Raw genomic sequence first — 27,818 nt, 5'->3', positions numbered from 1 at the left:
ACATAAGACTAAGTGTTTCTTGGCTAAATCCACCCACTTTCAGTTTAGTTAAATCATGTTCCTTTTGGGACTTTGCCATCAAAATGTAGAAAACATGCAGATCTGGAGATATAAAGAATATTTTTGTACCACAGGAATATCAATTAAGCTAACAACTCTCTAGATATGCACATAATGCTAAATGGCAGACAATTTGAGGTCTCTGAGATTTTTAGATCATTCTCCCCTTCTATAACACACGATGTAAATTCAATAGTGCCCATAATTTAAATGTCTCATATACTATTATTATTTTAATACATTTTGTGACATGACCTCTTCTCAGACATACGCAAATCTCTCAGAACTAAAAACTGCTTCCTAAATAGTGTTTGTGGAGTATTTTAAAGAAGAATCTCTATCTGGCCTCAAGATTGACTGCAGACATGTATTATACACATGATTGTATGGTGGATGCCAAAATAACAATTCCCTGTGCCTATTTAACATGCAAGTCACACATCAAATTTCTCCTTTAAATCTGCAGAGGTGCCCATCTAAATCTCAGAATTCTATGTTTGATTATTTGTCCTCTTTATACTTATGTCTGTGTCCAGAATGCCTTTTTTACTCTTTTTTGACTTATCTTTCTACCTCATAGCATCAAGAACACAACAGTTATGACTACATAAAACACACTAAAATAGCATCATACCATACTCATTATGCACCCAAAGGATCAATATCTCAGATAGATTTTCTAGTGCTAACAGCAATTTTGAATATACTCAACAGGTGGACTGTTCTTCTAAACTAAGACAATCAGAATTAGAAGGCAGAGGAAAAAAATCCAATGGCTAATTTTCTAAACAATAATTTATTCTAAGCAATTAATTAAGAATTTATTTCTTAAATGTATATAATTAAATATATATGCATTTAATTTGATCTAAAATGCCTATAAAATGGATCTCCTTGTTTCCTGCAATAGATTGGTTTTTATACTGTATTCTCAGAAATAACTGTACTTCATATCCTCAATGGGCACTTGAGTTAGCATGATTCTGATTTCTTTGGTCCCTCTCAGCTACAGACAGGCAGTTTGAAAAGACTCAGTAGGGCTCTGGCAGACCTGTGAAAGTAAAGTTCTGAGACAGGATCTTTAATGGCATGGGAAAAAGGTAAATGATGTTGTCAGGGAGAAGTTGGTAAAGCAACTCATTTACATAAACTTGTTTACACATATCAGGATTAACTCTCACATGAAAACAGAATGATTACAATTGAGTTATTTTTCACATAGCTTTACATGTGTACACAGAGACATATGTCTTGCAGCTTATCCAGGTGTATTGGGTCTGTCTGAGCTGGAGTTCATTTCCCCATAGCAGCCCTCACAGTGCTGTGCTTTGCATTGGTAGCCAGAAGGGTGTTGATAACACACCGGTGTTTTGGCTGCTGCTGAGCACAGCATCAGCACTGTAACATTCCTTCCTCAGTCAAGGGCAAGATCCTGGGAGGGGAGACAAGGGATATTTCATACCATATGACATCAGCTCAGATATAAAAGCTAATGCAATGAGCAGGAAGGCAGGCAGTCCTTGTCTCCAGTGGCTGCCTGCTGAGGAACCGTTCCATGTGCTGAAGTCCTGCTTCTCAGAAATGGCCACCCATCACTGCTGATGGGAAGTAGAGAATAAACCACGCTATTTTTCACTTTGCTTTTGCGTGCACAAGCTTTCACCCGGCTTCTGCTTTAATAAACTGCCTTATCCGTACCCACGAGCTGTTTTCCATCTTACTTTCTCCCCTATTCGGCTGGAAAGGGGAGTGATAGAGTGGCTGGGTGGGCACCTGGCATCCAGTCAAGGTCAACCCACCACACCACACAAGGTATCTGTGTACAAACAGCTACCTTATGTTCTGTACAGCTTGCACATTTCATAAACCTTTTCCAGATGTAAGTTATCTCCATTGGTAGCCTCACATGTCTTCAAAACATCTGCCTTTTTTTTCAAGTAATTTTTTCAGTCCTCTAAGCTTCTTCCTACTTTAAGCTCAGAATGAATCTTATGACCAACCTTAAACCTTATTCTCCTTACTCTTCAGGATAAAGTCTTGTTGGCTTCTAACTTTCCTTGATACATTCCTGTCATCACTAACAAGTAGAATTACAAAATCTAGACACGGACTAAAATTTCAGTGTCATTTGAATATAGATGCTTCTTGGTCTGTGGGAAAAAACCCTCACATCATATTTTCCTGACATCCTTGACATTTCTTTTAAGAACAACTAGGAATAACAACATTAACAAGATGAACATACATCACAATTATATTATGATAATATAAATGAAATACTATAATCAACTCTTAATCATTACTTAGAATATTACAAATTTCATATGGAGAAAATAACTTACATATATAATGAATAATATTGTACTAGGACTAATATAGTTGTAAGTTAATTACACACTGTGTAGCTGATTTAGTTGCATTTAGCTAAGGAGCTGTTCTGAGCTCACTGCAGATTAATTATGTCTTTAGGCATATACTCTCATTTACAACTGTTACTTAGGATAATAACTGTTGACTACGCTGCTTTATAGACCCTCCATTTTTCAAATGCAACATAACCCCAAAACAACAAAACAAAACAAACCCCAGCAAAATCCCTGAACATACAAGACTTGAAATCTCTACTAGCTAAGGTATGCAATGGCAAAACATCTGCAAGTTTCATGTCACTGTACTTCTTCCCAAAAAATATCCTTTGTAGTATCTGTTTACTTATAATGCCTAATTGCATTTTATTTATGCTTCCCAATCATTAAATTTAACATATATCTTCTGAATTCTAGAAATTATTCTATTTTACAAATCTCTTATAAATTACAAAGAAGGATATAGGTAACTGCCAAAGACTCTCTCCATGATTCTTCTTAAAGTTTTTACTGACTACAGGACACAAGTCACTTTCCACACCAGAATAATTTTATGACAGGAATACGTAGTAAATGACAGCAAGTGCATGAGATACTCATAAATCTAAAACAAGGGAGCCTTTCTTAGTACAAGGCATTCAGCATTGTTCTCATCTCATTATGAGAAGTTAACTGAGACTCAAATACCTAAACTGACAAAAGAAAAATATCTACATGGGAAAATAGAAGGGGTATATGGTAGGTCAAAGTTAGACACACTGTACACCTATGTGACCCTTTCAAGTTTATTGCAAAACTGTTGGAGCAGCAACTAAATTTTAAAGGAAATCTCTTAATTATTCCTATTTCCTGTGATTCTTTTTTAAGCAAGGACTATCTCAGCCAGGTATCTTAGGAAGATAACACATTTATTGTGGCCACTGTGCTTCTCCCATAATATGGGGACACATAGTCCAAACCAGTGATAGTCATTTAGGTCACTTTAGGATGAGCAGGTTTAGGAGAGTTCACAGCAGGGGAACAGACTATATCCAGTTTGAATTAAGACTCCCAAACTGCATGTTTTGTAGACAGAAGGGACTCAGCATCATTTGCTACACTCCTACTGAGCAAAATTACTTGCTACTTTAAATATAGCCCACAGAAATGTATTTTCACTGAACCTGACAAAACCTACAGTGAATTCAGCACAAACCTCAGTATTCTTACTGCACTGCAAGGGAAATCTCACACACACAAATCTTAATAAATCTATATGATATACATATATATTTTCAGAAAGTGCCAGCACAGACTGCCATACCTTTACACTTGGCCATTAAAATAAAAATAAATAACCAAGCAAACAGGAAGAATAATCTAAGTTTGTCAGTTTCTTTGTACTTATATAAAATAGAGGAGCCCCTGGTGGTCCAGTGGTAAAGGCGCCGCGCTATCACCGCGGAGACCCGGGTTCGATTCCCGGTCAGGGCCACTCCCGGGCAGGTGGGGCTCGTCAGCCCTTAAAGGCAACCCACCTACGTCCTAAGGACCTCGCTGCCACCGTCCAAGCTCGCTTGGCCCCGGCAGATGAACCTTAGGATTAAAGGGTGGGCTCAGTTCCGCGCACACTGTGTCTCACCTAAAAAATCCAATGCGCAGGCTGGAAGGTGGAAAGACCTTCCCCGGATCTTCGCTCGCGAAGACTGGCCATTATTATTATTATATAAAATAGAATAAAGGGTATCTCTGGAAATCTTTTTTTGTTTGTTTGTTTTTGTGTTTTTGTGTGTTTTTTTGGGTTTTTGTTTGTTTGTTTGTTTGGTAGTAGTAAGTCTCATTATCTAGTAGAATAAAGTATAAAACTTTGGTTCTCTGCATGAAAGTATCTTACACATTCCATGTGGTACAGTGAAACCCTCTTGTGAGGGTATCCTGATACACCTCATGAATGGTAAAAGGCTATGATGGCAAGAGGGATTTAGAAGGTAAACTAAATCTATAGGGGTGGATGGAAACAAGCTGACAGGAAACACCACCAGCAGCATTGCAATATAGCTATTACCAACTCTAAGGATAAATAGTTTTATTCTAGTTATGGAATTCACATTCTCCATGTCCAGGAAAATATCACAGCACATTTGCAAGAGGAAACCTTCAGACAGGCTTTTATTGCTTCTTATTTATTAATTATTCCACAGATCTAGGTTTACGTGGCTCACGGTATATGCTTGTGGATTTCTGCCATACAGAAAAAATAACCCCCTGCAACAAAAACCCTACGGTATCTTATTTGCCATGTATTGTGTCCAAAATTTCTGCATAAGAATTTCAATAGCAATAAAGCTGAAAGGACTAAAGAGTATTCAAACGAGCAAGTAGTAAAAACCTGCAAGAATAACTAATTAGCAAAAATTAGCAATGTGAAGAAATTAAAGAAGATAATGATACATTGAACTACCGATGACTTCTCAATATGACAGTATTTTAAATCTGAGATTGAATTTCTTCTGAACACAATCCTTCTCAAAGAGAGCAGAATTCTCTCCACAGACAGAAAAAACACTTTTACACATCTGGCTACAAGACTAAGGCTATGACATACTCAATATCAATATGAATCTTTTAATATTACATTTGCATTCACACATGGATGAACTGTTCATTTTCTTAACCCTTTTTTCAGGAAAAAAAGAAGTGATTTGGATTACAAAGCAATAATGCTGTTTATTACTAGGTGTTCTTTCCCTCTTTGGCACAGAAATAATGTAATATATCACAGCATTCCATTAGCACATTCTAAGTGATGATTAGGATTCACAAAATCACTTAGGCATGTGTTTATGTTCATATTAGTTCAGCAAACCAATAAACATGATTTTTAGTTTTGTATACCTACAAATCCCACTTCAGTAATTAATGAGCTTATACCAAATGCCCAGAATTTAACATGTGCATTTGTCGAGCCATATTAATGAAAATGCAGAAAATGCTTAAAAAATTAACCAAGTATTTAACTGCTTCGTTAGATCAGGAAAGTTTAAACACATACTTAAATGTCACATTGAATTAGTGTTAAAATGTTCATGTGCTTAAATTCTGCACTGAATCAGCAAATGTCCTTATGACATTTTCCTAGAGGGGGAAAAAAATTCCTTTTAACCGCCATGAACACCAAAATGCTTTGAGGCTTTGAAATTCCAAAATATGGGCCCACTATAAAACTAAAATTTGTTCCTAGTTTTAAATATTATATACCATAATAAACTCCTTTTTCTTGTAGTAATAAATATACCCTAAAATAGCATAGATAATAAAATTACATAGAAAATAAAAGATTATGGGACTACATAGTCAGTTAGAGGAACAACCCTACTTAAGACTCCAGTATTTGAGACTAAAAATTCTGATAGTCAAAGTTCTATTAATGCTAACGAAATTTTCTTTCCCAGGAAAAGCAAAAAATATGGCTTCTATGGAAGATTTTTCTTTTTTTTTTCCCAGTCTTGAAAAAAAAATAATGGTGATTTAATGGAAGTGGAGGTTGATGACAGAGTATGGGGAAGCAGACCCCTAACAAGTTCAAATTTATGATTAAGAGAATTAAGAACTCATATTTTTCTCTACTGGCAGAATAAGAGGCTCTTAGTGACTGGTTAAGACAAGTATATTAAGTCATGACCATGCAAATATCTATTTGATAGTGCATTTGGATAGTAACATATTAGGTGTCACAAAAGTACACTTGTCTTTGTCTTAGACCTTTGCTACTTTGTGAAAATAATTCTTCAGAGAACACATCCTGATGGTAGTACTACTTACTAGTATTAAAGAAGTTTCCCCTCTACTTAAATAACTGCTTGGTTTTTTTATTAAACCAGCATATAGTACTGACTTGTTTCTTGAAGAACTTAAAGAACATTTCCAGGCACATTCAGATACCTTTACTGTGTTATTCTAAAAACATTCACAAAAAATATTTTATTGTAGATCATCCAAGTGAGAATATCACCATATTGCTATGAAATAAATTATCACATGTTGTAAAGACTGAATGAAAGACTGAGATGTTCTACTTCCATAAGTTCAGTTTTTGCATTACAATTCTCTACCTATTGATATTAGAAAGCAGTCATTCTTAGTGATGCAAGTTTCTGAATTGCCATGTACAAGTTAATCAAATGGACAAAAACAACAGATGGAACAGGAATCTGGATATCCCTGTTCTCTTCCAGGTTACTGTCTTAATTACTGTCCTAGAGCATTCCACTCCTTTTTTTCCCTCCAATATGTTCTTGTGTATGTGTTTGCACCACGTATTTAAATTTTCAGCTGAAGGGAGGCTGGAAGATTCTTATTTAAATCCTGTCTCAGTAAGTAGACAGATAAGATGTTTTCCATATCTTAAATACCTCATGCAAATGAGATAGTCTGAATGAAATCAGCTACAGCTTTAAGCTTCCTAGGGAGTTTGACTCCGCTGACAACGACTCTTCAGCATATGTAAGTGAAAGAGGAGCAATAGCAAAGATCCCAAGTAGGTTTACCCTAAAGCATGTATTCAGGTGATCAGTCTAGACAAGGGAGAAGCAATTCTGGATCTACAAAGAATGTAAGCCTCTAGGGAACTCTGCTGCTTTCCTAAGAGACAGCAAACCTTGCAGTCCTCCTGGACAGAACATTAGGCAATCCACCTCAGTGTGAACAGAGAGACTATGTATGTTCTTTACATAACAGCTACATACATAACATACATACATAACAGCTATATAATGTGGTCAAAAATATAAGCTAGTTTAAAATTTTCATGGAATCTGTCCCAAGAGGAAGAAAATAGAGATGAAAATCAGAGAGTTACCTAATCAGTCATTCATACAGAACATTACTAGTTAAACATAAAGATATACAATGATCTCTAGTATAACCTTTAGAGCTGCCATCTGGAAACACCACTCAGAACCATGGCTCTTGGTTTTCTCTCACACCTTGAATACTGCCCTGACACCAGTAAGGCCTACCTTCATTTTAGAACGGTATCTGCTGTTTTAGCATAGAGAAGGTTGCACTGTGCCACTATCTAGTATAAATTGCCTTAAAATCTATCACAGTAATATTTCTTTCCATATGGACTTGTACTAAAAGACAATGCAGATGTTTGCAAGTTCAGTTTATGATGCTCCGACACTCTAATTACAGAACTGCAAGAGGTTTAGCAGCATATGCTCTGTAATACCCCATGTAGTTACAAAAAATTCAAATGATAGTTAAACAGTGTTGTTAAAAGTTTATCTCCGATTAACATCAGACAAATTTATAATGTATTTAAAAGGTAAAACAATTAAAGAAAACAGAAAGAAAATGTTTATGGTTAAAGATCTTCAGTACTGATTCATGTCGACCTAATTTTGGCTCCATAAAGGCTAAACTCTTAAGCTAATTCAGTGACAGAACAATAAATTCAAAATTATGCTTGCTTCTGGGAAACCTACTTTAGGACTCTCATCTTAAGATCTATTCATAGTTTCTTTCAGCATTATTACCCACAAAATAGAAAGCAATGCAAAGTGTTATTAGTAACTATAAAGGAAGTCAATGGGAAATAGATGAATTATTTGGTCAAAAAAATTTTAGCCTTTTTTTTAGATAAGCCATTATCTGAGAACAATGATTGGTTTTTTATTTAATATTTTTAAGCTGTTTGTGTAATAAATGAAAAAAAATCAGGGTCTAGCTAAGTTGGCTGCAGCAGAATGATGCTTGGTTCTCAGATGACTACAACTGTGCCTTTGGCTTGGCCTACAGCTATTTGCACCACTAAAGGAGGAGCCTCTGAAGAACTCACCTCTCTTTAAGAATAAAAATTGTTAATTATGAGATACCAAATCATAATGAGATATTTTTAAAAGAACTTCATTATAGTTTTTGCCTGATTTCTCTGGGGTTTTTAGTTTGGTTGTTTTTTTTTTTCCCCTTCCATGAATGTGTAGCAGTTACAATACTGAAAATATGCCCACACTTAGAAAATTAGGACTTTTTGAGCAATTTTCCAGGTCCTTTTATTGAATAACCCAAGTAGAAGGAAGTTATTAAAAAGGATTTTTAAAAAAGAGTATGAGTGAGTAGACTTTAGTCTACTCATAGTATTTCCTAACTTTTAATAAATTAATTCAAACCCTAAACCTCCACTGTGATTTTGCCTACACAACTCTGTCTCCATCATGCATCCTGCTTGTCTGTGGCTTGTTCCTAGGACTCCTGTGGTTCTACTGCCCCTCTCAATTATTAGAAGGTGGTGCTGGTAGAGAGAAACACTGAATCATTTCTCTTGAATATTCACTTTGAAGAGAAAGCACAGAAAGCATAGATATTTTGCTCTTTCACATATTTTTCCTATCCCTAAGTATGTAAGATGGCTTCTTCCCCCTTCCCCTCTTTTCAACCAGGCATTTAGTGAAAGTGAAGATTTCTAATGTTTAATTACAATGGAACATTTAATGAGGCATTCTCCGAGTTATCAAAATACCCACTTTGTCTCACTTTGAGGCAATCATTTGAGAAGCACTAAAAATAAGCATTATACCTCCCCTACATATTGGATAGCCTTTAATAACTTCCCAATAAGAGATGAAAAGCCTTGACAGTCACTTCAAGTGATTATTATCTAACTAAAATTGCTTAACAACTAAGCTACTTATCCCTAAGCTTAAAAGAACTGTTTCTACACATCCTAGCAGCATATAAAATTTTTGACCATGCCAGTATGGGGTTTGCTAACAGTGCAGATGGAAGTCCTTCTCAAGGTAATAAAGAATGTTACAATGTCTTCCCGGTTTTTGTATTTAAGTGAGAGTTTGCCTCACTGTCTACTGGTCACTCATCTTCCATGGCTGCTGCTCAGGTCTCAGTCAGCAAATGATTATTTCACCATGTTCTTTGCTTATTGTGAATTTCACGGAATATATCATGAACTTCATTGAATATATTGTAAATTTCAGATAATATATGCTCATCAATTTTATCACACAACCCATTGGGTTGGAAAAGACCTCTGAGATCATTGAGTCCAACCTATGACCAAACACCACCATGTCAAATAGATCATGGCACTAAGTGCCACGTCTTTCCTTAAACACCTCCAGGGACGATGACTCCACCACCTCCGTGGACAGCCCATTTCAATGTCTGATCACCCTTTCTGTGAAATTCTTCCTAATGCCCAACCTAAACCTCCCCTTGCTCATCTTGAAGCCATGTCCTCTTGTCCTGTCACTGGTTGCCTGGGAGAAGAGGCCATCCCCCACCTGGCTACAACCTCCTTGCAGGTAGTTGTAGAGGGTGATAAGGTCACTCCTGAGCCTCCTTTTCTCCAGGCTAAACAGCCACTCCTCATAGGACACGTGCTCCAAATATATCAGAGAATCACAGAGTCACAGAATGCGCTGAGTTGGAAGGGACCCACAAGGATCATCAAGTCCAACACCTATCCCTGCACAGGACCATCTCCAAGAGTGACACCATGTTCCCAAGAGTATTGTACAGGTGCTTCTTGAACTCTGTCAGGCTTGGTGCTGTGACTACTTCCCTGGGGAGCCCAATCAGCCCAATGCACATTTATGCTTTGGTATCACTGCATAACAGAAGAAAATGGTTCAATTCTGGCAAGATCTGAAAGTAGCCTTGTAAGCAATTGTTTTCAAAAATAGGAGTTTGTTTTGGGGGTATCTATATCCACTTTTTCCTCTCATTTTTTGAGTAACAATGGCATACAGTCATGAGCATATGGGAGTTTGGTTTGATAATTATTTTGTTTGCTTGGGGTTTTTTTGGTTTCTTTGTTTTATGAGGGGTCAATTTCAAGCATTGAACTGAAGAGTTATTACTGAATTTTATGAAAATATTTCTCTATTCTAAGATAGCATGCCTTATAAATGAGTTGGGAAGTGTTTGCTTATTTTTTGTTTGTTCGTTTTACAGGCCTGAGATACAGATGTGGAAAATAGCTAGGATAAAATAAAGATGTGCAGGGGTATTACATTACACAAGCTTATCCAAAGCAACTGTCCACAAATACATTTTGAGCCACCACTAATGGTAAGTTCTTGAATAAAGCAGTGAGAGCTATACTGCTTTATCCATAGGGAAAAGGCTAACCATGACAAATACTATATGCAATAATATACTCTGTCTACACACACACACTCCCTCTGATAATTTATAACAACAGCAAGTTGGCCAAATGAAGTGGTAGAACTGAATTTCCACTACTGAAGCAACTGCAGAAATGGAAAACCCAAGATATACAGTCTGTGATAACACAAGACTCACATTACTGAACTCTGTCTTTGATGATCACTGGGATAATATCAAACTAGTGCATGAATGTATCACTATTAAAGCTGGTCATATAAATCACAGGGAAAATAATTTTTTTTATTTTCTCCAAAACAAATGCGATCTCTTCCAAAGTAACTGAACTTGTCACGGTCTGACAGGTGGCCTAATGTTTCCTGTCTCTATCATGCCTGCTTATTTGTCCTCTAATATTACCAGTTTTGTTTTCCAGCTCACCAAATCTGTGGCTTTCCAAGACAAGCTTCCATTTTCAGATGAACCTACTATATTCTTGCAGAGGTTTTTTGGATTGGTTAGGTTTTCTTGGAGGTGATGCTTTTGTTTTTTAAAGCAAATATGATTTAATGCAGGCTTTTTTCTTGGATACTTAGCTTCCTTCAGTGACTCCAGTATTATTAGGAAGCAGATGGAACTTCTCTCCTGGTATCTTGCCATCCTGACAGAATGATGGATGTGAGCACTCGAAAAATCTTTATCTTATTCTACATTGCTCTTAGAAGTTTTCTAGCTCCTGCTTTGAAACTGACACACAGCTTGGCTTACACTTTTATGGTACTTCTGTGCTTTGTGCTTTCATCAGGTTGAACATTACACATAGTCATTCACCTACTACATCTTAGTTTTTTCCCTGTACTTAGACATAGTGCAGTACTTATGCACATATCAGAGCTTTGAGACTGCTACAGAAAAAATTGTCTTGTTCAGCTTGAACATACTAATCAAACTTTTCACATACATATGCTACTGTCTCCACATTCCTTTTCAACTTAGCATATCATTTTCCTTCCAATGGGTAAATTTAATTCTGATTGCTGCCTATGTTAAAAACAACTGGATTGGTAGATGAGGGGAGAGCGGTGGATGCCACGCTCAATTCAGTAAGGTTTTGAACACTGCCTCTCCCAGCATTCTTGTATTCAAGTTGGGACATTATGGTCTTGATTGCTGGAAAAACATTAAAGAAAATCGAGTGGCTGGATGAGGTGGATCAGAGGTTAGAAGAGCCAGCTTCGGGCAGATCTAACAGCCTGTACGTACCTATGAGGAGGCTATCAAGATGAAAAGGCCAGACTCTTCACAGTGGCATGTAATAGGAGGAAGGGAGACACATAATTTATGTTGAAATGAGAGATTCAGACAGGATATGGGGAAAAAAATCTTCATCATAAGAATAGTCAAGCACCCCAACAGGTTGCTAAGAGATGTTGTGCCATCTCCATCCTTGGAGGCTTTTAAGACCTAAATGGATAATGCCCTGAGCAATGTGATCTGCTCTCATAGCTCACCCCGCTTAGAACTAATGACTTTCTGCAATCCCTTCCCACCTGAATTATGGTCCTAAAGCACTAAGAGCCTCATGTCAAGCACAGCGTTATTCAGTTTTACTTTCCTGGCCTTTCTAAGCATACATTTAGATTGTTTATTATTAAATACAATTTCTGCCATACTGTTACAAAATTCATACAGCAGGTTCTATTCATGTTGGATTAGAGACTGTGCTTATTATTTGGCAGGAATCTATGAGGCAATGTACAATATGTTGTAGGTCACCGATAGTTTTCACAGTGCCTTGGAGAAACAGTAAAAATTAAGGCAGTGTAATCCATTTGGGTGTAAATTTCTGCATGTAGGCAAGAAGAATTGCCTAGGAAAAACCCAAATGAGATATGAAGTAATGGTTCTTCAGAATAGTATCTGAAATTAACAACAAATTAAAAGTCAAATATGAATAAAGAAATTCATGCTAACATTAAGAAATGTAGATAGTACATATAACAGAAAACCATAAAGATTCACAAACCAGAGATGCAGTTCCTCATAAATGAAGAGGTGCTTAAACCCCTTTTCCTCCTAATTAATTCAAGCTGTGAATATCCTTATAAGACAGAACTAAGAAGCCATGTGTGGGGTGGGTTTTTTGTGGCTTTTTTGTGTTATTATTTTATTTTATTATTTAAAACTACCGTAAAGGAATAAAGAATGCAACTGTTCTTTTAAACAGTTTGGATTATGTAAATATTAATGGAAAAGTTTGCTTAGAGTTCTTATTAAGTGATTAGTTTTTCCTTTATATTTTTACAGGACCTTCAAAATGACAATATAAATTTAGTGCTATGGCTGCTCATAAACCATTAAGAACAATACAAATATCTTCTATATAAATGGGAAGGTAGACAGTCCTGAAAAATAGTTCTGGTTTGAATGTGAGGAAGTAAATTTATGCAAATTGCTGTCAGTCATCTATGTATTCATTTCACTAGCAAAACAACACTATAAATGATCTGTAGCTAACAATTCTTCATTTGAAGACATGTGATGCAAATATTTATTCAAAACAGAAAAAGAAAATCAGTTAAGGATAAGTGTAAGTCTTACCACACCAATAGAAAAGTAGTTATTGATGATGTTGTAAGGCACTGGGTCTCCTTTCTCGTCTTTATCATTGGGCATTACTTCAAATTTCCACCTGTCCAGTAAAATCTCTGAGCTGTTCTCAATGTCTTTTAAGATCTTCATCAAATTCTCACCTTCATAACCTAGCAAAACATAAAACCAGGTATTTAATCAAGAATAATAAAATTTCATTACATTTTCTTTCTCTTTCTAGATAACTGGTTGGACAGGTCTCTAAGCAACCTGATTTAATTGAAGATGTCCTTGCTCATTGCAGGGGGGGTGGTGGTTGGAGTAGATAACTAACCTTTAAAGGACCCTTCCAACCTAAGCTATTCTATGATTCTATGACTAGAAAAATGAAAACTATGCATACAAGACATCAAAAGTAGGATTGTACTTAAAGTATTGACAATTTTCCAGCACTTTCCACTAAAAGGTGTACAAATACAAGGCTAAGGTTTGTCTGATGAAAGCATGAGGAAGAACTGAAAGGTTAAAAGCTATCTACTATTTTTTATGGATTGTTTCAGTGTGGTCTAGCATAACAAATCCAAAATTTCAAATCCATAACTAATGACTTATCAGCAAAAATAACATTTTCTATACTTCAACAACTTTTTAATGAGTTTCATCCTGCTCTGTAGAGAAATCTTACTCTGTCTTGCCAAAAAGCACTCATGTGGAATTCACTAGTAGTAGTATTCACTACATTGTATACTTAAACTGAGTAGAAAACTTGTTTGCACACACCTGAGTACACACAACAAGCATGTGGGATTTTACTGTGACTATCAGCTCTATATACTATTCAGACCAAATGACTTTGTAATAGATAACTAAGATCAGTGGATTCATTCCTTCTTCAAACAATAAGAAAAATTTTCATATTCAAGCAGTATGTACATCCTGGATCATTAACAGCTTTAGCAGGCAAAACCATTGAAATCCTCCTTGCTCAAAACCCACTGCTGATACATTTCTTTATGGTGGTATAATACGCTTTTGCTAGTTACTGCTAACCACTGCATAACAGCAGCATGCACAATTCCATGTCTGTATTCTTGAGATCACTCACCAGCAATTTATTTTCTGGAAGCCCTGACTTCCCTCCCATCTATGGAAGTTCCAGAAGATCTGTATTATGCTATTGTTTACCAAAAAGCAACTGGGCAAAGAATGATGAAAGCCAGAATATTTTAACAATTTTAACAGTCCAAATGGAATCATTTAGAACATAAATAAAAGTGAATGGAGGAACAGCTCCCGACTAATGTAATCAAATGCTCTCATAGCTGCCCCTGCTTAGAACAGGAGATTGGACTAGGGAACCTGATTATTCTGTGACTGGTCTATGAACTATTGAGAAAGTGATGCAAGGCTGATTTGATTGGGTTTTGGCTTGTTTGTTTTCCTTTTTTTTTCTCCCCAAGACTATGAGAATGTAAACAATCAAGTTATGACAGAGAAAATAAAGGAGGACCTCAACAGACTTGATAGAACATTTTGGTTAACAGAGAAGTTCTATAGAATGAAAACTACTGAGAATTTGCAAAAGACTCTCTGGTAACAAGGCATACATTTAGAAAAGAAATTTGGATGAGACAGAAGTAGTAAGATATCTGCAAAGGCTGAGAACTTTCAGATAAACAGCAAAGTTCCAAATACAAAATATCTCGACTGAAACAACCAAGACCTGAAATAGATCTGGCTACGAGCCCATAAAATGATATGCTTTCACCACAGATTGAGTCTTGCCTAAGTCTTTCTTCCTTGTGTCTCCTTCAAGTTATCCTGTAATGCAAATTCTGCATGGAAAGAAGTTATTGGAAGAGCTGAGAGTAAAGCTCCACACATCCAGGAAAGGATGCAAAGGGTATTAAAGGTTTGACTGTATATATATTCTTCTTTCAGCATTCTTCGCCTTCTAATTTCCTGCTAAATAGCACCACAGCACTTATTGTCTGGAATCTTCTGTAGAACAGAAAGGGTCTGGACCAAAGGAACTAGTCCTAGGCTGAGACACATTTTTCATTTAATATTTTTAAATATTAAAAAAAGACGAGACCACTACAAACCTATTATTAGCTGTCCTCAGTAACCCTTTCAGAACAGTCCCAATTATAATCCATTTAAGACTACTCCCTTTATAAGGTATTGATCAAAACAATAACTGCAATACAGATGGTAAAAGCCAACCAAACATCTATACAGTACTCTCATTACACCTTGGAGCCTTTTTGGTGTCAACAGAAGCTACAAACAAGGTGTGAAGAGTGATTACACCATTATAAAACCTTTAATATTTTATATATCTATACAACATTTAAAAACAGCTAATTCCAAAAAGAGGAAAGGTGATAATGGTTCATAAAAAAGAAATCCAAATGTAGACTTGGATGGGAAAGTTATTTTTTTCCCTTTTACTCCATAATACATTGTATTTTAATTTGTGTTTACCTCCTCCCCATCTCAGACACCTTGCTAAATCATTGCCAGTCCCAAGAGGCAGTATAGCAACTGGAGGATGCTTAATCAAGTTCGCTTTCTCTGTGAATAAAGAAGGAAAAACACAACTAAGGAACTGTGTTAGGTTTTGTTTTAGTGAAAGACACTTTTTGTGTATGAAATTATGTTGCCTGATCAGCAATGAGCATTTTACCAAACCAGTCCATTATGCAGCCCCTTCTCCAGCCAATATTCAGTCCTTAATCCTAATTTACTAGTTATCAAAAGGATTTTTGTAACCCATAGATGTGATAAGCATTCATAAGTAATGATACTCAAGAGCTTTCCAAGACTGAATATGGTGTGCTCTCTCTTGTTCTCAGCTCTGCCATTCCCAGCTATGAATGCAAAAGATTAAAAGTTAAGGGCATGAATAATGAGGTGAACCTTGTAATTTTTAATTTGGGTGACCAAATCTTTGTTTAACCATGTATTCACCTGGATTTGTGTCTACACATGAGCACCATTACCAAGAAGTCCTTGGAACTAACACCAGGGCTTAGTTGGGTTTGCCCATCAGGAATTAAACTTGCTATTCAAAATGAGCACTGATCTATCTGATCAAGTCTATTTTGTACTTAATAAGCAATGTTTTGAAATGCATAAATCTGTAGCATCTTTTCAGTCTTTACTGATATTTTTGTAGCATTTTAAGCCCAAGGATCTCTGTTCGAGATCCAGTGAAAAAACCATCATCAAGAAGTGTAAATTTCTTTCTGAAACACTGGAATTAGGAGAGCTATGCCCCAGGTATAATATTTCAGATATAAAATTTGTCAAACAAATAGCATGTCTAGTTTAAAAGTTATACTCAATTAATCAAACAATCAGTTATTTCATTCATGATCATCATCATAATCAGCAGGAATTTATCTATAAAATGGATATAGTAGGGACATCTTGATATTTATCAATACTTTAAAAAGATTTAACATTCACAATATCACTGTACTGAAAATCTTTAAAAGAATTAAATATTATTACAAATTTTAAAAAAAATATTTAAAAATCTCAAACTGATGAGAATTCTTCCTTCCTCCCTACCTCCCTTCCTTCTCTTCCCTACCTCCTTCTTCTTTATTTTCAGCTAAGACTCTTTGTATATCAGGAGAGCTAGGAGGACCAGACTATAAAGGACCTAGAAGTAGGTGCTTTCTTAATATGCTAAAGTGCTTTTGCTCCATAAAAGGCAGCATTGAAAATCTATTTCCAGCACCTATGAAACAGATGAATCCTGGATCCCCCAAAAAACTTCTTTGTTCTGTAACACAAAAATTGCTGCAGAAGATAGTAAGTTACAAAGAAAAAAGGAAGTATTTTTTTCTAAATAATGTCAATGAAAGAGAAAGTAACTCCATTTTAAACCTCATGAAAAAGGTGATGACACAATTAAGAGCTGCAAAACTTCACTCCTTCCAAATTTAGGCAATACACCTGATATTTATGTATATTGATTTATGGCTCTGAATGCTACTTTAGAGTTATAATCAGTAGCTTGCATTTGCAAAAAGATTTTTTTTCTCCAACCAAGTTTAGAAATATGCCTTTGTTCTCATTCTTTCATGGCATCAGTTTTACTTTTCAATGAACTTTTAAAAGGTTTCCTGGTCCTCTCCCCCAAAACACACACTTTTTTACACTCTGTAGATAAACTTTCAATTGTGTCTTTTGAGCTCTCTTCAGCCCAATTTTTTTCTCTGCAGCCTTTCTAACACCAAATAAATTATGTGAAAAGACATTCTCTTTAATAAACTTTGAGAAGTTTAAGTCTGTAATACCTTGACTTCTGGGCTTTCCTAATGATTTGTCCACAGGACTTTGCACACAATTGACTGAAAGAACTCCAAAGCTGAAGCATCTCTTACTACATTATCTCTATTATAGGATAATGAACATAGACAAAAATTTGGTAAGTGAAAAAACAACTGAGCTATGGTAAATTGTCTTAAAACACCTTAGATTTGATTCAATTGCAGAATAGACTTTGAAATTAAATTAGAATAGATTAATTCAAATTTCTTGCTTTCAGGGAACCCAGAGCACTACAAACACCGGACTTCTAGAAATTTTGAATATCTTTCTCAATTTGAATATCCTTTAAAATAATCATGTCCCAAAATAATGCATTTCAGAAATTTAAATGAACAAGCTCTTGTTTGAAATAGCTGTATCTACACATTGGTATATAAGGAAGAACATTAAAATGAAAGACACGAGTCAACCAAAACTATGCAAATGCTAGAGATTACCTATGCAGTCCAAAATCCAGCCTACTGTTCCATCTCCACCACATGCTAGTACTCTGAACTCAGCAACATCTCGGAAAAAATTTAACCTAGAAACAGTAAATGAAGATATCCAATTATGATAAATACATTGTACATTATGCAAACATTTTATGGCTTAAGACATTTAATATAATATTAAATGGCAAGTGAACACTTGAAATAGTAATAAATTCTGCTCATGCATTCATTTTTTTAGACAAATAAAATCTAACATTGCATTACCTGAAAAATTTCAATAAAAATTGATAATTCAAGGGTTATTAAGGTACACTTATACAAGAAACCTTTTGGACCTGATAATTAATCCAAAGCTTTGTCTCAGTTCAAATCTTGTTTGAAAGTATTGTCAGAAAATATTATCTGTTCACCTAGCTGTAAATCATAGAATCATAGAATCAACTGGGTTGGAAGAGACCTCCGAGATCATCAAGCCCAACCCTTGATCCAATCCCACTGTGATTACTAGATCATGGCACTCAGTGCCACATCCAGTCTCAAGATAGAAAAGTCTAAGTTGTCTAAATGTATTAGCCATAACATTTCCTTATGAAGTTCTACATATAAAAGTATACGAAAACATTGTATTTCTGGTAGTATACTACTGCATATTAAATTGAACATTTTGCAGTTGGTATAAACAACTTTGCATCGTTGTTTGATACAAAATGAGAAAGCATCAGAATAATACACCCCCTTCATCATCCTACAAACCATATTTTAAAAGTAAAGTATCTTTGGTAGTATTTGCCTGGCTATTTCTGCTTGCATATCCATTGAGTATCACCACCTCATTATCCCCTTAATTCAATACTAATGTGCCATAATGCTGAAAAGTGAGGATATATTAAAACAATCCTAAATTGCAATAATTTAAATTTGAAAACATCTTTTCAGGATAGTTTTTGGCACATGCTGAAATTGGTCCTCACAAATAATTTGTGACTAGACAGAAAACTTCCAGTAATTTTGTTGAATTACTCTGTGCGTGTGAGTGCACGTCTGTATATTCACATACCTTCTATTCATTACTGTAACAAATATCTTAATGCATATTCTATATTCTACTGACCAGAGCTGATTTCCAGTTTGCAATCTCCTAATAAATGCCTAACTAATATATTGTTAAAAATTCCTAAATGTGAATAAATATACACAATATCTTGCAAGTGTTTAATTCATACTTTTTTCCTTATGAAACTTCAATGCTTCACAGGGAATGGAGTTCCTGTCCCTAGGAAGTTCTATAAATTCTTTTAGGTCTCTTGATAAAATCAAGAACATATGAAAAACTGCAGAGTAAAAAAGCGAGGAAGGGAGAAGGAAATGAAAAGTACAATGATCAAAAAGTTTACATAATTGTAATGTAGAAGATGACAGGACAACTTCTTGTTCTATTAGTTTTGGACCAGAATTCCAAGGTTAGCAAAGCTACGTAGAAATAAGCCCAACACATGTCCCACTCTTTCTAATTTTCTCTGCTCAGAAGAGCTCTTAGGCAGTTTCAAGTGTCAAGTACAATGCCTGAAGGATGCTTACTGGCCCTGCATTAAAGTCTGCTTTACCCTTCTCACCTCTTACATTCCACTTCACACATCTGTAGGAGAAGTGCTATAGGATCTCTTCTGATCCAAAATGTCATGTGTCAAATCTGACTGGGTACACTTGGGGAACATACCTTCTGATAAGCATCTGTGCTGAAAGACCCTCTGCTGAAGTCACCTCCTACCGCTGTAAGAGTAGGCACTGAGTTATGCCCTGGCCCACAGGTGTGCATCTCCATCACTTCAAGAGACCTGGCATAGAGACAAATGCCTCCCATCACCAGCACTCCCACTTGGCCCCAATGTGTTGGGTTTGTACAAAGTTATAAGGTTTAATTACATTGCTTCCAGCACTGAGGCTATTTCAGCTTAATTTAAAATCGAATTATAGCCCAGAACTGATGGCAGGCTACTAATGTCTATAAGTATTTAGGCATTTTTTCCTATGTAAAAGATGTCAAAAAGAAAGTCTGGGAAAAAAACAACCAACCAACCAACCAAACAACCTGAACAACACCAGAAGTCCAGGGTTGATGCTAACATTGATCCAGATTGGCAGAACATAGACCTAAACCTCTGTCTCTTTTTATAAAAAAGCTTCTTCACCCTATGGTTATCAAACATGCTTTTTATTTTGACTGTATATTTAATCTTCATCAAAAGGGTATAACTTAAAAAAAAAACCTGGAGGCTGAAGAATCTGTCAAAACCATATTGTCAAAAATATTCTCAATAAGCTTCATTCATTTTTCCCTTGGAGCATTTTATATTCACAGATAGTGAATTTTTCAAGCAAAGTACAACATTAAGTTCACATAACTTTTTCTTTTCATAAATTTAAATATAAAATATGTACATTATATAGAAATATAACACACAAAATACATAAAAATGTATAATATACCTTACATTGTATGTTTGCATATATAAATGCAGTGTATATAAATACACTATAGCAAATATAAATATTTATAAAATCAAATTACTTTATAAGATTAAATATAGTTATATAATTATATATGTAAATAAATCTCATTCATTGAATTAGAATGTGCAGCCTATATTAATAGTTGGGAAGGGAACATGGTTTTCCATTTTATACAGTTTCATTCAAACTCAGTAACTGTTATAGTTGTAAAGAAAGAATTTGAAATATTTCTTTATAGACCTTCAGGGGAAAAGTACGTATTGCCTACCAAGAAAGTTGTGCTCAATCATTGTTTTAACAGCATCTGTTACTTTTTCTCCACAGGACATTTTTGACATGATTTGAAAAGAAAAAACAAAACAAAACCAAACTGTTTGAGAACTTAGTAAAAGTGGCTTAAAGTGAAACTAAAAAAAAAATTGGAATTCATTGTAAAGGTTTTGTGCACTGTCAGATTAATTAAAGGACCAGAATAGAAATGTAGTCCTATTTTAGTAAAAACAATTTAAACACTGAAGGTGTTTGATACTGGCTTATTTTAATGTCTGCAAGGATGCACACAAAGGCAACTATTGAGTTTCTGCTGATAAATCAGTAATTTTCACCTGAAAGAGGGCAACTGTTTAAAATACCTATATTACTCTAATTCAGTTTTTCATAATCACCTTACCAAATCCATACCAATGCAAGAAAACCATTTATGAATAAAACACCAGTGCTAGAGAATGTAACAATTTGCTGTTGAATCATGCAATTAATTGATTTATGCACAGATACCACACACATACATTCTTATAGAACTGTTTAAGGAAATCCCACCCACTCACAATAAAACTATTTGAAAACATAAACTGCAATATTTTCCATTTAGGTACCTGCACATGACCTTTTCTCTTATGCCCAGATGCAAAGCACTATGCAGAATTTCAGGTCCCAGCCACACAAGGTGGTACAACAACATCAGTGTGTGAAATCATTCAGCCATTCTTCTTCACTCATAGTGGAAGCATAATTTATAACTTTCACTATTGCAAGCAAAGAGTAATTGTCTCATATTTGTATCTCAGGATAAGTATCAGATGTCACCACTACAGATGTCATTGAAGCAAAAATACTGTTAAACAACTGTTCAAAATGTATCTTTAAACTCAGAATTTAAGTTTCATATGTGAAGACTTGGTGAGTTCTAAGTACCACTGATCTTTGGTGTACAACAGTAATTTTTATCACCAGAGTACAACCAAACCATCACTGCTGGTTTTGCCATTTTTTGGCAAAAATGTAATTCTTCCAAGGAAATATGGACCAGATTCAAGATTTTCTTCAGAAGAAAATAACTGTGCAGTTATTATCTTCTGAAAACATTCCTGGTATATATCTCTTCCGGAATACTCAGGGTATTCCAAACTTCCAACAGCAAAGAAATGCTCCAGCAATCAATTCAAATAATCAAGGAAAATAGTGTAATTTTCAAAATAGGTCTAATGCTTTGTGAAGTTATAAAAGCCCAGGTGCTGCAGATTCCCAACTAAATTACAGCATAAGTTGTAGGGATTCAGTCTTTCTGTCTCGAGCATCTTTTTAAATGGGCAGAATTTAAGATTTAAAAAAGCCTGTTGAGGCAAAATTGCAGATAGAATTTAAAAAAATACATGCTCTCCAAATTAAATGCTTAAGGAAGTTACAAAGAAATACAACTTTTGTGGACATAATTTCTATTATAGAGTATAAAAATAACATAAATTAGACATTTTAAATAATAGACTTTAGGGAACAGGGGCCTTTTCAGAGGGACAAAGCCTTTGTGAAACGCTGACCTCCCTACAGAGTCCTGCAGGTCTGTGGCTCGACTGCTATTCATCCCACTATTATTTACTTCTCTGTGAGGTGAACAATAACTGAATTTCAGATTCTTCAAGATCATTAAATCCACAGTAACAGTTGTTGTCAGAAGTAGAAGACTCCTATAGAGATATAACAACCAAACAGGGAAACTCTTTTCATGGCTAAAAACACAGGTGCTAGGCACAAATTACACAATGCATCAGCCCAGCAATTTTCACATCACTGTGTTAACTGTGGCAGTCTGCAACTGTGGAGTATCTTTTATGCCTGTGTTCAGCTGCAGAGCTTATAGGGTTTCTCCAGCTCACTCGTATTTCTCTACTCCCAATTAAAGAATGTCTAAAACATTAATTATTATACATGTTTAAAGTGTACTGTTGCCCTTTGGCTTAGAGCTCCTTGATCTTCAGGCCTCGCAGCAGGTCAGTCTCCATTGCCGGAAAGGAAACAATGCCAGAGTCACTACCAGAGTCACTGGTTTATTTGCATCACAGGTATATTTTTATATAGAGCATGTACATGAGTCTTGACATAAACTGCTCCAAAGACCTTAGCTTAAGCATACAAAGAAGCTACAAGCTGCTGTTCCTGCACTTCTCCAAGTACTGTCCCATCTGTTATGAAAGTAGGCAACATCCACTTCAGTAACTGCACATTCAGATAGTGATACTAAAATTAATTGTCAACTTGTTCAAAATATTTTTCTGTTGACCTGCTACACAACAGCATATCTATTAAAAAAACATGCTATAACTGGTCTGGGTGGGGGTTTTTTGTGTTTTTTGGTTGGAGGTTTTTTGGGTCTTTTTTTTCTGATGTTGTTTTGGGTTTTGCAGCCCTTTATTCCAACACATTTCCATGAAAGAACATGGTTATCCAACTGCAGAGAAAGAATGACAGGCATAGCAATTATGCTGCTGACTGTTCAAAAAAACCCCAGAAAATCTCATCAGTTTCACAGCCCCCCTAAGATTTACAATTTTATTAGTCTCCTAGTTCTCTTGTCTTTCTCCCTGCTTTCTGAAAAGGAGATACTTAGATTTTTGACAGAAATGAATTGGAAATATCAACTCATGTTAGCCACAGATGTTTGGAACTCAAGTTAGAAAACTTGTGAATGTTATCATCTAGGTTGATGACAGCAGCCCATGAGAAAAATACCATCAAAAATTAAAAACATCAACTTATGGGTTAAAGCAGACAGCCTGGCTGTACCAAAAAAATGCAAATTTTGCCCATATACTATAAACATTCTCTAAGTTGAGTAAACATGTCTGAAAATAGTATTCGAAAGAAAAAAATTCTCAAAATAGACTCCATTAAAATGTATTACAAAATCATAAATGCTTTAAAATAGATATATGTTGTGTTCCTTTCTACTAAATAACTAACTGGGATGAAGAATAAACTTCTGCTTTTCTCTGTGCTGTACAGTATCCACATCTGTTACATTTTGATCTAAATGACACATATGACAACATTAAATAAACGTAACATTTTGACTGACAATCCAGTATAACTGGCATTCTAGAGAAGGATGAGTGAGTGGACAGATGGATGGATGGGCAGGTTTTATGAGGTAATACAGCCCTCGCAGAAAAAGAAACACGTACTGGTAAGTGAAATACCAGAGTATATTCAACTTCTCACTTAAGGGACAAATTACATGCAGCCTACATAATATTGCCAGGGGCAAGAAGTGATGGCAGGAGATAAACTGGAAATTTAGCATTATTCATTTCTGTGGAATGAATAAAAAATATACCAAAACAAGCAGTGTCTGTTTAAAAATTAATTAGAAATTTCTTCAAAGCGACTCTGAACTAAAACTATTTCGATTCCTAATAGGAAGAGAAATTAAAAATATTTTCTAAAAAATACTATCCTGGTTCAAAAGACTAATGTTTAAATTGCTTCAGTGCAAGGTTTCAGCTTGAACTTAACACTGCCCTCTTGTGCTTCTGTCTTAAAATACATTCTCCTTCCCGTGGAAAGAGACATGAAAATGAAGTCTCTAATGGACAGAAATGCAGCCAGAATTTTTTTTTTTTTAAGTTTTACAAAGATGAACTGGAAAAACAATATTTCAGTTGTTTTAAAAATCATCATCTCAGTCTCTAGCATAGTATTTCTATTATACTGGATGCAAAACAATATTGGTTACTAGTTTTGTCTCAGTTAATTCTTCTAGTCTACTAATTCTTTGGACTCAGGCTACTTAGATTTTCCATATTTGATAAGACTGGTATAAAAACCCCTATAATTTGATTAATAAAAACAGCACTAGCATTCAGGTACAAGTTAACTGCAGGCATGAAAGAAATCATGCATGTCATTATTTCCATTTCTTGAGCTGGTTTTGCAGCATTCAGCAGTTTGCACCTTAGCCACACTGTAGTGCAAGATATCCTAACTTCTAAAAGGATTGAGCCAAATATGCTTTTCACCTTCATCAATGCTATACACATCTCAAGTCTAACACAAAAAATAGACAGCTGATATAGCACTGTTTAAAGAAAGAATATTTGTATTTTTGGCCTTAAAACCAGAAGTACTGGCAGAAACTGTCAGAGCATACTCTTTCCAGTAATATGTATGTGACAACTGAAATAAAACTTTGCAAGGCACAAAATATGTATTTTTTCACATTTATCTTTTCCTCCCACTTCAAAGAAAAAAGTCTAAACAAATAAAAATATATATAAAAAACGTACTTGAATAATATAATGTCAGTGAACTTATCTCCTAATATCCTGTGGCTCTTGACTGATGTAAAATTTTATATATCAGTGACATAACATCCAATACACACAAAATGATACACAGAGTAGATGTTTAGTGCTGCTCTCTCTCTTTTCTTCTACCAAAGCAGCCACTACTTAAAAGAGAAATATCAGGTGGCAAAGGTTGGTATTTGATACACTGTAATTCTCCTGTCTTCACATGAATGCAAATTAGGAAGACTCATGGAGAAACGACTTTAAGCAAGTGACTGCAATGCCAGCTGGTTCAGAGAACACTTCAGTCCCCGACAGCGCAACCCAGCCTGGACAGTCATTTCCCAACCACTACATTACCAAGATTCTGTAATGGATAAGGAGTGTGCAGTCACTGTAACTTGAAATAACAATCCATACCTGACATGTACAAGAATAGATATATATGTACACCATGTATATATATTACAGACATATATGAATGTGCACATATGTGTCTGTGTAAAATAACTGGATGTGCTGCAGGTCAGTCTTTGAGGCTGCTTGATATTTATAACATAGAAGTAACTCCCACAGGAACTTGGATTGCTGATATAGCAGAAAAAGCTGCAAATAGAATGAAATTTATCCCACAGTTTTTACAGAGTACTGCACGGTTTTCAGTAAAACATACGAGATGTAGCTTTATTTGTAGATGTAAACAAATAATACCTATACATTTCTGCATCCATTCAGAGATCTGCAGTGTTAATACATTCCAAACATGCTATATGTACTTCAGTCTGTTCATTTGATTATGTAGCATTTTATTAAATGAGTTCCTGGTAATAATATTAACTGTAGACTTACCCTGGCATTGGTCCATTTCCAGAAAGACTATAAACTTGACGAGGATTTAAAAGGTACTGAAATTTTCTATAAATTCTGAGGAGGTAAAAGAGATAAGGAGAAAATATTTACTTTCATGTTTGGAAATTTTTTAAAACCTATCGAATGAAAGAATGAAAGAAGTTAGCACATATTATAATTATTTGAAGTGCAGGATTTCATTTACACAAAAAAAAAAATCGAATAACTGAACACAGCAATTATAATTCATATATAGAGTGTTTTTATTTTGGGCCATAAAATTGAGACGGAACTGCTACAAGGTATCTAAAATTCAAATGCTGCATATAGGTAGAAAATATAGGATAAGGAGGCATAATGACACAAGAAAAGGTGAGTCAAAAAAGCATTTCAAAAAGCGTATTGATTCCTATTAAAGTAACTCCATGCCAAAGGAGAGATTTCTTCCTGAAATTTATCGTTAACACAAAATTACAAGTATAATTAATTGCAAAAGTGAATTGGCTTTGCCATCCATCAAAAACATCCCCATAGGATGAACAACATTCTGAGAAAGCAAGGCTATGGTCAACTACATTTCCTCAGGATTACATTTAAATGGGAAGAAAATAAATATTTGAAAGCACTTTTTAACCTAAATTACACATATTTTAAAATTATCTGAATATTAGGAAGCAATTATTGATACAGCATGAAAAGTATTGTCCTATCCCATAAGGGACCCTCTTTGCTGTCTCACCATGAGCAAATATTTCTTCAAAACTGTAACTTTAGAAATTTGAGGTTATTTGTCCTAAAAGTATGACAGACATTTTGTTTCTTCATTACAAATATTAGAAATGTAATTTCCTACATTGACTATAATGTGGTAGCTGATTAATTTCTTACTTACAAACAAATAAGCACACAAAAGAGTCAGAGTTCAGAACAAATAAATATATACCTGGGATCTGTGGCAATAGTTTAAATTATAAACCCTTCTGTCTTGCCTTTAATTTTAATGTCTCTGTCCTTAAGCTAATTAATATTTAAATGTTTTTAAGAAAGCATTAATTTTTCCACTGAAATATTTCTTTCCTTTCTATTTAATGGTTTAAATAAAATAGAAGCAAACTAAGAGCTGAATTTTAGGTTAAAATGTCCACATATTCAAATAGAGCACAATAAAACTGTCTAGACACAATCTATGTGCACATTGAGGGATTTTTGTTTTATATTATTTTCTTAAGAGCGATGCATAATTTATCAGTCTAGGTGGAAGACAAGTATGTAAAAATACTGAATACAAACAAATTCATAATTATCTCTAAAATTGCCAAATTGGAACATTTTCTTAACTTTTGAATTATTTAGTGATATCAGCTTCTTCACAAAGCATTTTATCCAAGTACACTCACACAATCTACTCCTGATGCCATTCCTGACAGAAAAAGTCAATATGAACTGCCTAGTTTCACTTAGCAAGTATGCACACATCATTGTCAATGGCTGTGATGATGATTAAATTGGACTTCTGACAATGGATTTACAAAACAATATATATATTTCCATTTGCAGCATCCTACCAATGCAAAAGACGAGTTTTCTAGTTGGTATGTGTAATTTGCTTCTCAGAGACGTATAGGATTTAACCCAGTCAAAGGTGCTGCTAATTTAATTTGCGCAGTTGATCATAAGGAGTTCATGAACAGTATTGTTATGAAGTCCCAAAGATTTAAGAGTTATTTGCTTAAAGTTTGGTGCTACAAGACATACTAGCAGTATGTTATTTTTAGGGTGATTCTGTGATCTGGAAAACCAGACAGATTCAATTTAAAACACAAATCCTCAGAAAAGTTTCTTCAGTGTCATTTTTCCCCTCACTAAAATCATGCCCATGATCTCATATAAACCTCAAAATACTCCATCCTAGCATAACTGAGGAGGCAGAAAGGAGTGGCCAAAGGGGCTGGGATCATCTTTTAACAGCCCTTTTGGTGGAAAGAAATACT

The 27,818-nt window shown here is 35.1% G+C and overlaps 1 protein-coding gene across 6 annotated transcripts in view; it reads right to left on the bottom strand.

Moving 5' to 3' along the window:
• The window catches only part of DGKB (diacylglycerol kinase beta), a 337,929-nt gene that overhangs the window by 180,542 nt on the left and 129,569 nt on the right, over positions 1-27,818 (bottom strand). For all 6 annotated transcript variants that reach the window (XM_050332620.1, XM_050332627.1, XM_050332611.1 and 3 more), the window contains 4 exons: positions 25,828-25,902; positions 17,909-17,994; positions 15,612-15,701; positions 13,134-13,294 (listed from right to left, as the gene is read on the bottom strand). In XM_050332620.1, coding sequence (XP_050188577.1) covers positions 13,134-13,294; positions 15,612-15,701; positions 17,909-17,994; positions 25,828-25,902 — 412 coding nt within the window. The remainder of the gene's footprint in view (positions 1-13,133; positions 13,295-15,611; positions 15,702-17,908; positions 17,995-25,827; positions 25,903-27,818) is intronic.

Source organism: Myiozetetes cayanensis, unplaced genomic scaffold, assembly GCF_022539395.1.
Source record: "Myiozetetes cayanensis isolate MyiCay16 unplaced genomic scaffold, myiCay2020 scf1, whole genome shotgun sequence".
Lineage (NCBI taxonomy): Eukaryota > Metazoa > Chordata > Aves > Passeriformes > Tyrannidae > Myiozetetes > Myiozetetes cayanensis.
The sequence above is the reverse complement of the archived record's forward strand: the minus strand, read 5'-3'. Positions and strand labels throughout refer to the sequence as shown.